The sequence below is a fragment of the Xiphophorus hellerii genome, chromosome 1, assembly GCF_003331165.1.
Source record: "Xiphophorus hellerii strain 12219 chromosome 1, Xiphophorus_hellerii-4.1, whole genome shotgun sequence".
NCBI classification, from domain to species: domain Eukaryota; kingdom Metazoa; phylum Chordata; class Actinopteri; order Cyprinodontiformes; family Poeciliidae; genus Xiphophorus; species Xiphophorus hellerii.
This window is the reverse complement of record NC_045672.1, coordinates 7,717,208-7,729,265: the sequence shown is the minus strand read 5'-3', so window position 1 is coordinate 7,729,265 and position 12,058 is coordinate 7,717,208. Positions and strand designations below refer to the sequence as shown.

The 12,058-nt window shown below is 39.4% G+C and overlaps 1 protein-coding gene across 1 annotated transcript; it reads left to right on the top strand.

Moving 5' to 3' along the window:
• The first annotated feature begins 6,554 nt into the window (after positions 1 to 6,554).
• hspb7 (heat shock protein family, member 7 (cardiovascular)) lies at positions 6,555 to 12,051 on the top strand. Its single transcript, XM_032572976.1, has 3 exons — positions 6,555 to 7,065; positions 11,495 to 11,619; positions 11,695 to 12,051. The coding sequence occupies exons 1-3, from the start codon at positions 6,900 to 6,902 to the stop codon at positions 11,872 to 11,874; spliced, it is 471 nt and encodes a 156-aa protein (XP_032428867.1). The 5' UTR covers positions 6,555 to 6,899; the 3' UTR covers positions 11,875 to 12,051.
• Positions 12,052 to 12,058: the final 7 nt, after the last annotated feature.

Below are 12,058 nucleotides of genomic sequence, written 5' to 3'. Positions count from 1 at the left end.
CAACCCTGTATAAACTCTTAACTACATGGATCAAAAAACAGGGAGCAGGTGGTGGGCCAAACGAGTAAACAGCATGATGAAAAGCAACAGTGCTTGAAACATCACTTGTTTGGTGAAGGAGATAACATTATTTTGGAGCCCTGTGATGTTTCAGCTTTTTTTTTTTTCTTTGTACTTTTTCTATTTTCCAAGAGAGGCAATTCGACTGCAAATTACTGCAATTTAAAGGGAAGATAAATCACATCTGACAGTGTTTGTAAACTCCTTTTCCTGAGCTGCAAGGCCAGACATGTGGGAGTTGGAGAGTGAAGGTGACATCAAAGCAGCTTGCAAGGACAAAGTGGTAAATGTAAAGCACAAAGTCATTTGTAGTTTGCTCAACTCAGTGTTTAATTTGAAGCTGAAGCTGCCTCTAATCAAGAATGCACTGCATTATTGATTTCATGTAACAACATGCACAATGTGAGGTCTATTTTTAATGGAAAACACAGCAGTGAGACACATACATGTTATTTCAATCCTACTCAGTTCTATTTGCTATCTGCCAGAGCTTCTTGATTAGATGGTTGTCAGTCTAGTCTAGGTTAGATTTTGCTTTTCATCCTCTGGATCAGATTTTTTAATAACTTTTATTTGCAATACAGTGGACCCCTGTACGGAGCTAAATAGGGGCCATAAAATCTGAAAAAGCAGAAACTTTTAACAAACTTTTTGCTCATGACTTGGAATTATTATATGCCCTGTTTTAGATTGGTGAAGCGCTCGAACCTTCACCAAAGACAGCTTATCCAGACTCAAATAGGTGGTTCACCAACTCTGCCCAGATGTGTTCTTGGCCTGCCGCAGATGGTTGACTCTCTGGTCACAGAGGTACTCAACTCAATGAGCCATAACGAAAAGGGTAAAAATGGGTGTTTGGAAGAAGATTTTAATTTCTTGAATGAAATAATTAAAAAAAATCTTTACAAGCAGTTTGAGATAAAACTCTAGTATGGAATATGGAAAGTTGTCAAAAATATTAAGGATCATGTAAGTTTACTAAAAACTACTTAAAGACAGTCTCCATTGACATTATGAAAACAAGCCTACGTGTTTCAGTATTTTCCCCCAGTCTATTATAAGCCTGGCAGGCCACCAGGCTTTACTTGTGCCCCCACCAGGCTTTCTGGGGGAAACCTCGCATAAGCACGAAGGAATGCATGTTCACACACACACACACTTTTATAGCTTGTATATCTGACAACTGGATCAGGGTGTCTTTTTATATATATTCCTTTTACTTGGTTGCTTTCTCATAAATGTTGTTTTCTCCTTTTTTTTGTCCCAGAAACAATTGCTATCCACATTACAGTTTTATGTAATGTTTACTTTTGCAATGTTTACTATAAGTATGTTTACTTAAAGTGATGATTTGGATAATTTCTCAGAAAAAAAACCAACAAAAAACGTCCCTCTGTTTAGTGTCAAACCTGATTACAGAATAAATAACCTGGCATCAGCCGTGCAGTTTGTGTTTATTTCCACTCACTCCAAGATACATAATCTTAATGCCTTCAGGTGGCAACCACACTGGCTGCCTAGATAAGACGAACCTTTTTATTAAAGGTGTAATGATTTCGGGAGCTTGGCAACACACGCCTCTTGCATCTTATGATTTAGAGTGTCCTTGAATCAGGCCAGTTGCTATGATACAATCTTTTCTGGCTTTCTCTCCAATTGCTCTTTTCTTCATGAAATACAACAGGACAGGAGTTCTTGTCAAAGGCTGAGAAACTCATATTTTGGGACAGTTAATATTTGTGATTTTAATTCAATTTGTGTGTTTTCACATGTTGCTAAAACTAAATCAGGATCACTGACAAAGAAATACAACTTTGAGAACGTTGAGATCTTAGGATACAGCATCTATCTGTCTATGCACCCTAAGAATTACTAGGTAAAAAATGTCATTTTCCCCCAGCCTTGTCCTTAACTCAGGCAAGGCCTGGGAAGGAAACATAGCAAGGTTGGGTTTGATCCATCATACTTGGTTACACCCTCAAGAAATGATTTAAAGTGACTAATGTGCAACTGAGTATTTTGAAAATAATAACCCAGAACCTGGATTTGTAAACAAGTCATAATTAAATTAAAGTAAAAGTCCATTCATTGTCTATATACTTTTTAACCCTTGCAGGCTCACAGTTGGTACCAATTTCCAGAGGACAAGGAAATGCTCTGGCAGGATGCGAAGCCAGTAGCTTCATGGTGGAAAACAACGGTTCTAAGATATCATATTATTGTTGAACGTGACATTCAAACACCTAAACCTTACATAAACATACTTGTTTTCTTGTTTTATTGTTGCTATACCTACGGCCTGATTCCTCCAAACGGGAGATGAGCACTTGTGGAATGGATAATGGTGCGTTCCAGTTGTAGTCAGAACTGGGAAATTCCGATTCCCAGCCAGAAAAATCACTTGCTTATGTAGAGTAAAGCTAAAAATAATGTTCCTAAGAGGTGTTGCGAACATTCTCAATGATGAAATCCTGACTTCTCCGACAATGTAGACTGGAACACTTTTACGTGCGGAACACAACTCCGACATCGGAGACAACAGAATCCATGTGCAACATGTTCAACATGGTGGATTCTGAAGAAAGAGGAAGCTTTTTCTAATCACACATTTTCACTATCTGGTTAAAAAAAACAAACACCCGACATCTATCCCAGCAACATAACCCAGCATTTGTTTTAAGGGAATAACCCCGCAAATTTTAGAGTGAGTATTCTCAGAAACCATTCCAGCCTTTCTTGTTCGATAATCTCCCATCAAAGTCACATTTGTCAGCCTGTCATTTTTGCTCAGCTTCTGAAGCCTCTCCATCAGCACTCATCTGCGCCTCACTGGGAAAGCAGCCTGGTCACAAGCTTGACAATGTACTGGAAAATACCCAGAGGTTGTTTGGATTCTGCATCCTGTCGAGTAATTTTTATGATTCATGCACCGACTCGTTTTCTGAGATTATCATGGCGACTATTGAATTTCTATTTAAAAATGAACAAAATAGCAGTCAGTGTGTGATATAAATGTGGGAAGCGTGACTGATGTTACTGATATAAGTGAGAAAAAAAATATATTTCACTCATAAATCCTTAATTTTCTGCCCACCTGATGGCTTGAATCTTAATGATGGCTTAAGGTTCTCAAGACGAAAGCCACAGAAAATCAACAATATTCTTGTTGTTAGGGAACCGAGGGGGCCCGACATGTTCCCTGTTTGGGAGGAGGTGAGTTGCTAGGCTGGATTTAGACCCTGAGCAGGGGCCTCTCTGCTCTACGGTGATAAGGTTGAAATCAAATAATACTTAGTTGAGTGATCTGCAATGTCTGGTAACCTTAGAGCTATCTTCAATAAAGAGGCCTCTATTTGGCAGCAGGCACCGGGGGGCTTTTCAAAAATAATAATGGCAGATGTTTAATGACGGGTAGAAATCACTAGCAAATCAATGGAAGTGTTTGCCTGTCTTGAATTCTGTGCTGCATACGGCATAATGAAACTTCAAAGCGCGACTCGAATACACAACATCAGAGAGCCCATAAATGGATTTAAATGGATTAGCTGTCAGCGGCGCTAACTAGGAAAAAAAGAGCAGCGTTTCCTAATCATGACCGGCTGCACACCTCACGCAGATATTAATAGTCACCAAGTAATGTCACCACTAAGTCCTCTGTTCCTGCCTGTGGGCTTTGTTTTCAAGCACATTCTTTCCATCTTTGTTTTGCCCTTAACTTATCTGCAGAGATATGAGACAGGGCGTTCCCATTTAAAGAGACAGAGGAGACAGTATTTTTCCAGCTGATCTGTAGCAACTAGCCTTTAGAGCTGGTGAAGTAGAAACAGTCAGTCTTGTTTTGTATGTAGTTTTGTCACACTGTGTTCAGTTTTTGTCATGTTACAGCAATTAGTTTATATAAAATTTACAGTTTATGTGAACTACAATTATTAGATTGTCTTGGGGGGGGGAAAAATGAAAAGTTCAGATTAGCATGTCAAAAGTTTCTGATCAGTTCATTTGAGTTGAATTTGTGGATGTATTTAAGGACAATGCCTGAAACTCTGTTTTCTTGTGTGGCATCATGGAAACATTAAATAAAATCAGCCATGACATCAGGAAGCACGGGTGGTTCTAGACACAAAGGCCAGTGTCTCTATAGAGCTCTATGATGTGACCCCTGTACTGAGCGGACACTAAATGCATTTCTTATGATGATATGTGCTGGCCCTTGGACCAATTAAATGTTTTACTTTTATGGTTTTACTTTACAATTATTTAAAAATTAAGGTTTTACAATTTTAGCTTCAACTGCACTGAGACAGAATCACAGCTTTCTTTTGCTAGATTAAGGATCTGCAACTTGCCACAGGTGGCTTTTTGGCTCTGTAGCTTATATTTAACAATGAAATATTGTCCTGTTTTTGTTTGTCTGTTTCATTCTTTTGTTCTCTGTCCTCATGAGAAAAATGTGGCTCTCCTGTAAATTTAATCTCAGACCACCACTGTCAGAAGTCATTCTTGATTCCTCCTTAGGAGCAACTTTTAGATGTCTGAAAGTTTTATTTATGTCTGCTTAAGTAAATTATATTCAAGTTTGACTGAAATGTCAGTGACCAGCTGTTTGGTGAAGCAGTTTCTATGTCCTAGATTCTATGTCCTAGAAATTGACATGTTTTTAGTGTGAATGGTGTGGATTAACACACAGAACAAAAGCAAAAGGCCTCGTAAAGATGCTGGTTGAAGCGTTTAAGCTCGTCATTATTCAATGACTTCTTCCTAGCAGAGACAGGAAGATGTCATTTCAAAATATACTGTATGCAGAGCGCTGTGAACTTTTTGTGTTTATATTTGTGATAATGTCTAGGTCCATTCATCTGGAATGGAACTTGATTTGTCTCAGACGATCTGTTGAAATCTGTCACAAGCATAGTGTTTAACTCTATTTTGCCTCTTATAATTTCATCAACTATGCACAAAGCAGAATAAACCGTTTACTTTTTCTTCAGTATGCTTTTTAAGAGCTAGTAAGCTCACCATCTGTTTTGACTGCCATCGGCTATTGTGTACAGTTTGAATCAGACCGGTGCATTAACTCCTGAGAATCTCTGTTTTATTTCTCAAATAAATCATACTTTACAGAAACGTAAACAAAGTTTCTTATTGTTGGGAACAGATCTGTTTTATCTTTCATTGCCAGAAAACTTCTTCTTCTCCGCACTTGGTTACGGTGATTTTATTTACATGAACGATTCTTTCTGAAACTGTTGGATGCTGTCTACCATAGTGCTTTAAAATAATAGTAATAAAATTAGCCTATAGTGTATAACTGTTACCATCATACTTGACAACTATTGCATAAACAGTGCAGCCCCAAATACCAGGGGCTCTGATCTCTCATCCTGGAACCAGCTACAGCTCTGAAAGTCTCCAATCGATTCAGTTTTTAAAAGAAACCTGACAGTTTACTGGACATGTTTTATTACTTTTTATGTTTTCATTTGTGTTTTTAGGGTTGTTGTTAGGGATGGATATTCGCCGTATCATTTATCGTAAAAATATTCTTATCATGATGAGAATTTTGATTCATGTTTGTTACAATAAATTCCCATTAATGATGTTTTTAAAAAAAACATGCTGTCTACATTGTTGTGATTGTTAGCGTTAGTATTTTTTTCCACTGTTTCTTCAATGAGGGTATTATTATATATAATTACATTTGAAAATATGATATGCGAGCAATTTTAGTGATTCAAATCACGCTTGTTAACGTGGCTGGTGTCCTGAAAAAACGCATTGCAAAGGAATGTTTTGGAGTGCAGTATTTGTGTTTGATGTATCATGCAGTCTCAGCCATAGAGTTACCTAAAAATAAGTAACAAATAGATTTTATCATCACTTTTATCGTTTGCACAATAGCACGTCCAAATATTATGATAAAACTTTAAGTCCATATCGTTCAACCCTAGTTGTTGTTTTTGTCCCTCTTGTGGATCTGAACAAAGGTAGACGGTACAAATAAAATTGATAGAAACATCTAAAAATGGCACTTTTAAAAAATATTGCATTTTACAAAAGATACAGATTTTTTGGTAGTGAATAAAGATTCACTGCTGGATCGCACCTTTAATGCTATGTGTTCATTACACGAGAGACGAAAACGAATAAACAGATGATTAACAAGTGATCAAAGAGATGAAATAAACCCTCTCTAATGAGATCACACTACCCTGTAAAAACACTGGACTGCAAGTCATTTGATGGCAGAGCCGTCTCGGCTCCGGTTTCAGGTCAAAGACGTGGGGCTGAATGTTAAGAAAGCTGAAGATCCAGACAGAAGAAGCGATGGGGTGCAGTGAGAGTCAGAGAGTGGACGGAGAAGCTATTTTAGGGATGATGTGCCTGGAATGACAACTGTTGTGCCCCTCACTCGCCTAAACCCCCTCTGCTCATTCCCTAACTCTCTCTACAAATCCCTCTCTCTTTCTCTCTCTCTCTCCCTCTCTCAACCTCAGGCCCTTCATCACGCAAAACTTTTCCAACCACAGACTCTCCTCTTCATCCCTCTGTGCGTCTCGCGATAAAAATAGAACAATATTAGCCTTTTCCAAATGAGCTGTGACACATGTGCCACCTCCCCAGCATGCGTGAGTATATAACGTCGAGGAGTACTCTGCTGTCGGAGAGCAGGACAATAAGTCCTAAAGAAGAAAAAAAACAGACATAAAAGGAAATCATTCAGGAGAACAAAGTAGTTGTGTGATTTATTTTTAATATCCAGACCTGCGCCAGGAACAATCCGCTTCTCTCCGCCTCCTTCTGCTCTCCTCCTCTGCCTTATCCAGCACTTGCGACCATCCATGAGTGTGACCAACTCCTCTGCCTATCGATCGGAGCGCAGTTTCCACCAGACTTCGTCCTCGACCTCGTCCTCTTGCAACCCTTACATGGAGAAGAGCCGGGGGCTTTTCGCCGAGGATTTTGGATCCTTCATGAGGCCTGGGAGTGACGCCTTGGGATTTTCCAGTAAGTTGGGAGGGAACCTTATACCCTTGGGGCTCATTTTGTCAGCAAGAAAAGGTTTATCAAGAAAGAATAAAAGTGCAACTGGATCTGTGAAAGTGATTTATTCTTCTTCCAAACAGGTGATAAAATATGTAAGTAAGGCGGTCAGAGGCAAGAGGGAGTTTGATGTGGTTGATGTGAGTGAACAAAAGCTTTCGTATGGGAGACAGCAAAAAAGATGCAGCCGATGCAAACAAAACAAATGCAGAAATGCAGTTTTTTCTGCACTTTTCTGGCTGAAATACAGAGTAAGGTCATGAAGTGTTGCACTTTAAAGTATGCTGTTTGTTCTTGGACTCAGCAATACCTCCAGGTGGTCTGAGCTAGTTGGATATTACTGCATATACAAAATACAAGTGTCAAAATATGACATGGGAACTTTAAATAAAGTCAGACCACAGGCTGGTGTCCTCTATAGGTCCAAGGTCACGGGAGGATTGTTTGAAACTCTACACCAGCGCCATCTTATAGGATGGGTACACACTGCATAATGATATAAAATGCCTAGTTGACGTATTTAAACATCTTGACCTGGAAAGAGTGAAGGGTTTTTCGGGTTAAGTACAGCATAAATGTAAAGTGGAAGGACAAAATGCTTTTTGATTCCCTTTGAAAAAGACCCAGATTGAAAAGTCATAATAACATAAGTGAACAAGCAACAACATGAAGACAAAGGAACACACAGCACTCAGGTCAAAAATGAAGTTGGGGAAGTGAGAGATTAAAATAATATCTACTTTTTCCTACATGCAAAACTTCTGCCTCACCTTAGGCATACCATCTCCATGGTGATACTTTGCCCTTACTGTACGATATATATGTTTTTTATTCTGTTTTTATATATATATAGATATATATTCTATCTTTGTGTGAGTCTATTTGATGTGTTGTCATTTTGCTGCTGTTGCACAGAAATTTCCCCACTGTGGGACAATAAAGAAGTATCTATTCTCCCATTCTATTCTGTGCGATGGCGGCAGCATCATGTTGTGAGGATGTTTGAAAGCTTTTCACAGTTGCTGGGAGGCTGAATGGAGTCAAATGCAGGACGATGCTGAACAAAAGTCACTGTGAGGCTGCATAAGACTTGACACTGGGGTGGAGGTTTACCTTCCAGCATGATGAAGACCCAAAACATGCAGACACAGCTACATTAATATTGTTTAGATTAAAGTACATTAATGTGGTGGGTCTCAGGTCTAGTCAAAGCCTAGACCTAAAATCCGGTTGTGAATGTATCGCAAGTCTTCTCGGACGTGCGCTGCCTAATCTGACTTAGTTTGAGCTACTTGTTTTAAAAACAGAATAGGCATTAATTATTGCACATGGTAGAGACATTCCCCTAAGTTCTTGCCACTGTAATAGCAGCAAAAGTTGGTTCTACAAAGTATGGCCTCAGAAGGGATGAATACAAAATCACTTTTTTTTTTGTGTGTTTTTTTTTCTTAGAAAACCACAAATAATTTTTCTTCCACTTTGCGTTCATGCTCTACTTTACGCTGGACTGTCACATAAAACCCAATGCAATAGAGGAACATTTGAGGTAGCTCCACTTGCAAGGCAAGAGTGTCTGAACGCAGCAGTTCTGGACAGACTCCTGACTGTTTGACTTCACATGCTGAGTATCTGGGATGACGCCTGCATAAGGAATGAGCAAATGGTTGCTGGGTGATCAGACTCTACACACAACACACACACACACACACCCTACATGCACAGAGTTAAAATGATGTCATGTACTGAAACTGACATGTGCAGTCAGAGTACACACACTGACACCGAGAGTCATGTGATACTTTAGTGAACCCAGAATCCACCTGGTTTCTGGGTTCACTAAATAAACTGGATATGCCAAACAGGAAAAAATATTTTCTACTAAAACACTAAAACTAACCAGCTTTTAGTATTTAGTAAATCACATCATAAACAAAGAGCATGCATGGTGACAAATCCTGAAACCTGGGTCTGACAATCCTTTCACCTCTACAGATTTATTTTTGCTCTTAGCCACCTTGTTTTCTATAGGAGCTTCTTTTAGACAGACAAAAGCAGTGCATGTGCAGGACAAAGTCTATACCACTTTGACAGATCAATATTGGGAAAATGACCCATTGCTGAACAGTGCCATGGTGTTGGTAAGGTAGAGACGGAGAGAATGAAGCCAGTTGAAGCCACTGAGTTGGTGGCTGATTTATGCCTCATTTATGTTCGGCTGAACTTCACAGCAACTCTTATCATTCAGCTGATTGATACCAGCTTGTTGTTTTAATCAACAAGCACTTTGTATTGCCTTGTAGCTGAAAATGGGCTATACAAATAAAATTAGCTTTAACATCACGCCCAGTGATGGCTTTTAATACTGGTTATATGGGGAGTTGGGGGCTACATAGGGAGGTGCTCAAGTACCTAATTAAAAGAAATCTCTACACTGCACCCTGAACTGTTTTTTATTGCTCCTAGGTAAATGCAGTCAGAGGACAAAAGGCAACCCCTGCTTGCTGGAGACTATTTTATAGGCTTTGTGCAGCAGTGGACTGCATTATATCCTGTCATAGAAATTAGTTGATTGTCTGGATTTTGATAGTTCAGGTGGCAACAGATAAAGGGGCTCATCCAGAGTGCGGTTAATGGCTATTTTTGGTTTGTGTGCACAAACAAGGACATAAAAGACACATTTTGTTCCAACGTCACAGCTGTTTGAAATGTTCACAGAAAATGTAGTCCTCGAGGGCCGGTATCCTGCATGTTTTAGTTCTCTCTCTGGTGGTAGTAACAACCTCCTCAGCATGTCAACGTCTTTCTTAGGCCTTCTAATGATCCAGGTGCGTTAAACCGGGGACAGAACTATGACGGCCCTCGAGGACCGACTTTGGACACCACAGTAAATTGTTCTATGCAGTGAATGTGAATATCTGTATCTTACATACACACTAGTTACATGACATTTACTAAATACAAAAAAGATTAAAAGTTTGCCCCAAGTGGTCTTAGAAGAGAATGTGTACATTGTATTTACATTTGTGGCAAATTTAAAGTATTTATCCTTTAATCTTTAGGGGTTGTGGGATTTTTCAATTGCATTCTTCCGTCAACTAGTGCATTCTAATGCAGTAGTTAATAAATAATAAAAGGGATCTCGGGTGTGTGATTTGCTTCCTGAATTCTTTTTATTTGTTGTCTTTTTCATGTTTTTAACATCTTTTAAAGTTTTAATCAATAATTATTTTGGTGCCTGAACGCCCTTTTACATTTTCTCATGTCAAGACTTTGTTTTTTTACTCCAATACTGGACTATTTTTTGTTTTAGTTTGCTATTACTTAGCTATTATTTTCAAGAGTCACTGGTGGCATAATTATTGCTGTCGATCCTTCGCGATGGTTGCTCTCTTCTGCTCTGCTCACCACACAGATTTTCCGTTGAATTAAGGTTTGAGGACAGTGATAAGAGAAAAAAAGTTGACTTCGGATCTGGTGAACCAAGCCCACATTTGAAATCGCCTGGTATTCCTACGGCTCACAGCTTCACAGCTCCACCAATACTTAAAAGTGGAAAGGAGGCTCTGTCCTGATACTAATTGTTTAATGTCAAACTTATCTGTTAGGAGTAGAAAAGCTCAGTATGGTTTCAAACAGTTCCAGAGAAGTTAGCCAACTATGCATGTTTATGTTTTTAATAGTAGGGCAAAAAAGACGTTTTCTTGGTATTCTCCCTAGACAACAAGCTGCAATGTAGATGATGTCTAGAGCAGTGGTTCCCAAAGTGTGGGGCACGACCCCTAGGGGGTGCGCAGTGCCATTGCACAGTTACACAAAAGTGTTTCGCTGTACAGATGGTTTGTAGTTGCAACCTGAAGTGTGAAATAAACTTCAGTGGAATTTGAAAACAAAATGTGTGTAGGTTTATGTCTGGTTGAACGATGTGTGTGCCCAGTTGATTTTTTTTTTCTTTTTTGGGGGGGATTTTATTGTCATCCCTAGGGGGGCCCAGAAAATCTTTGGGAACCACTGGTGAAGTGAGTTTTATAGGGAAACTTGGCTGAGTTGTCAATGGAGGGTTTTATTTTACCTCCTTCGTCATCTTGCACAGTTTATGGTTTCAATAAAACTAAGTGTTCCTGATCAAGCAGATGGACCAGAAGTCAAGCTACGTCATGTCATACCAATAGTGCATGGTAGCAGATGGTGATTTTTCTATAAGTTCCAAGAAGAGTAAAATTTTTGCTGTTGGACTTCTTAGTGGTTCCTATAAATAATGCAATTGGCGATTTTATTAAAAACAGTTATTCCTTCACATGATATTTTTTCCCAATGGCACCAATACCTGTTAACATATTTAACTATACTTCCTTTTAACCAAACATATTTTCTGCTTTTTGTCTGGTGTTTTCAGGTGGGGCTGGAAATATCAAAACTATTGACGATTCGTATCAGTTTACAGTTGACGTCCGAGACTTCTCTCCAGAGGATGTGATTGTAACAACATCCAACAATCAGATAGAAGTCCGTGCGGAAAAGGTGAGCAGTGCGTTGGATTTTTAGTGTGAGAAACAGAAGCATTGGTCCTCCATAACATCCAATATCTCTCTGCAGTTGGCCCAAGATGGTTCAGTCATGAACACTTTCACCCACAAGTGCCAACTCCCTGAAGATGTGGACCCGACCTCGGTGACGTCGTCCCTGGGCCTTGAGGGGACTCTGACGGTCCGGGCGCGCAGACAGCCGGCTAAACATGAGCTCGCACAGACCTTCCGCACTGAGATCAAAATCTAGAGACAGACCGACTTCCTCAGCACAAACTCGCCACTTTTTGTGTTTTTAGAGTTAATAAATGTAACTTCAATGGATGAGGATATGAATTGTCGTACGCAGACACAAAAACGTCAAATTACCTGTTCCTACATACAGGTTGAAACAAAAGGAGCACGAACATGAACTTGCAGGTACCAGGAGAATA

What these genes read in the sequence shown, in the direction of transcription:
- hspb7 (XM_032572976.1), top strand. Translation starts at nt 6,900, where the DNA reads ATGAGTGTGACCAACTCCTCTGCCTATCGATCGGAGCGCAGTTTCCAC. An exon ending in TGACGCCTTGGGATTTTCCA is followed by an intron (nt 7,066 to 11,494) that starts GTAAGTTGGGAG and finishes TGGTGTTTTCAG; the next exon opens with GTGGGGCTGGAAATATCAAA. An exon ending in TAGAAGTCCGTGCGGAAAAG is followed by an intron (nt 11,620 to 11,694) that starts GTGAGCAGTGCG and finishes ATCTCTCTGCAG; the next exon opens with TTGGCCCAAGATGGTTCAGT.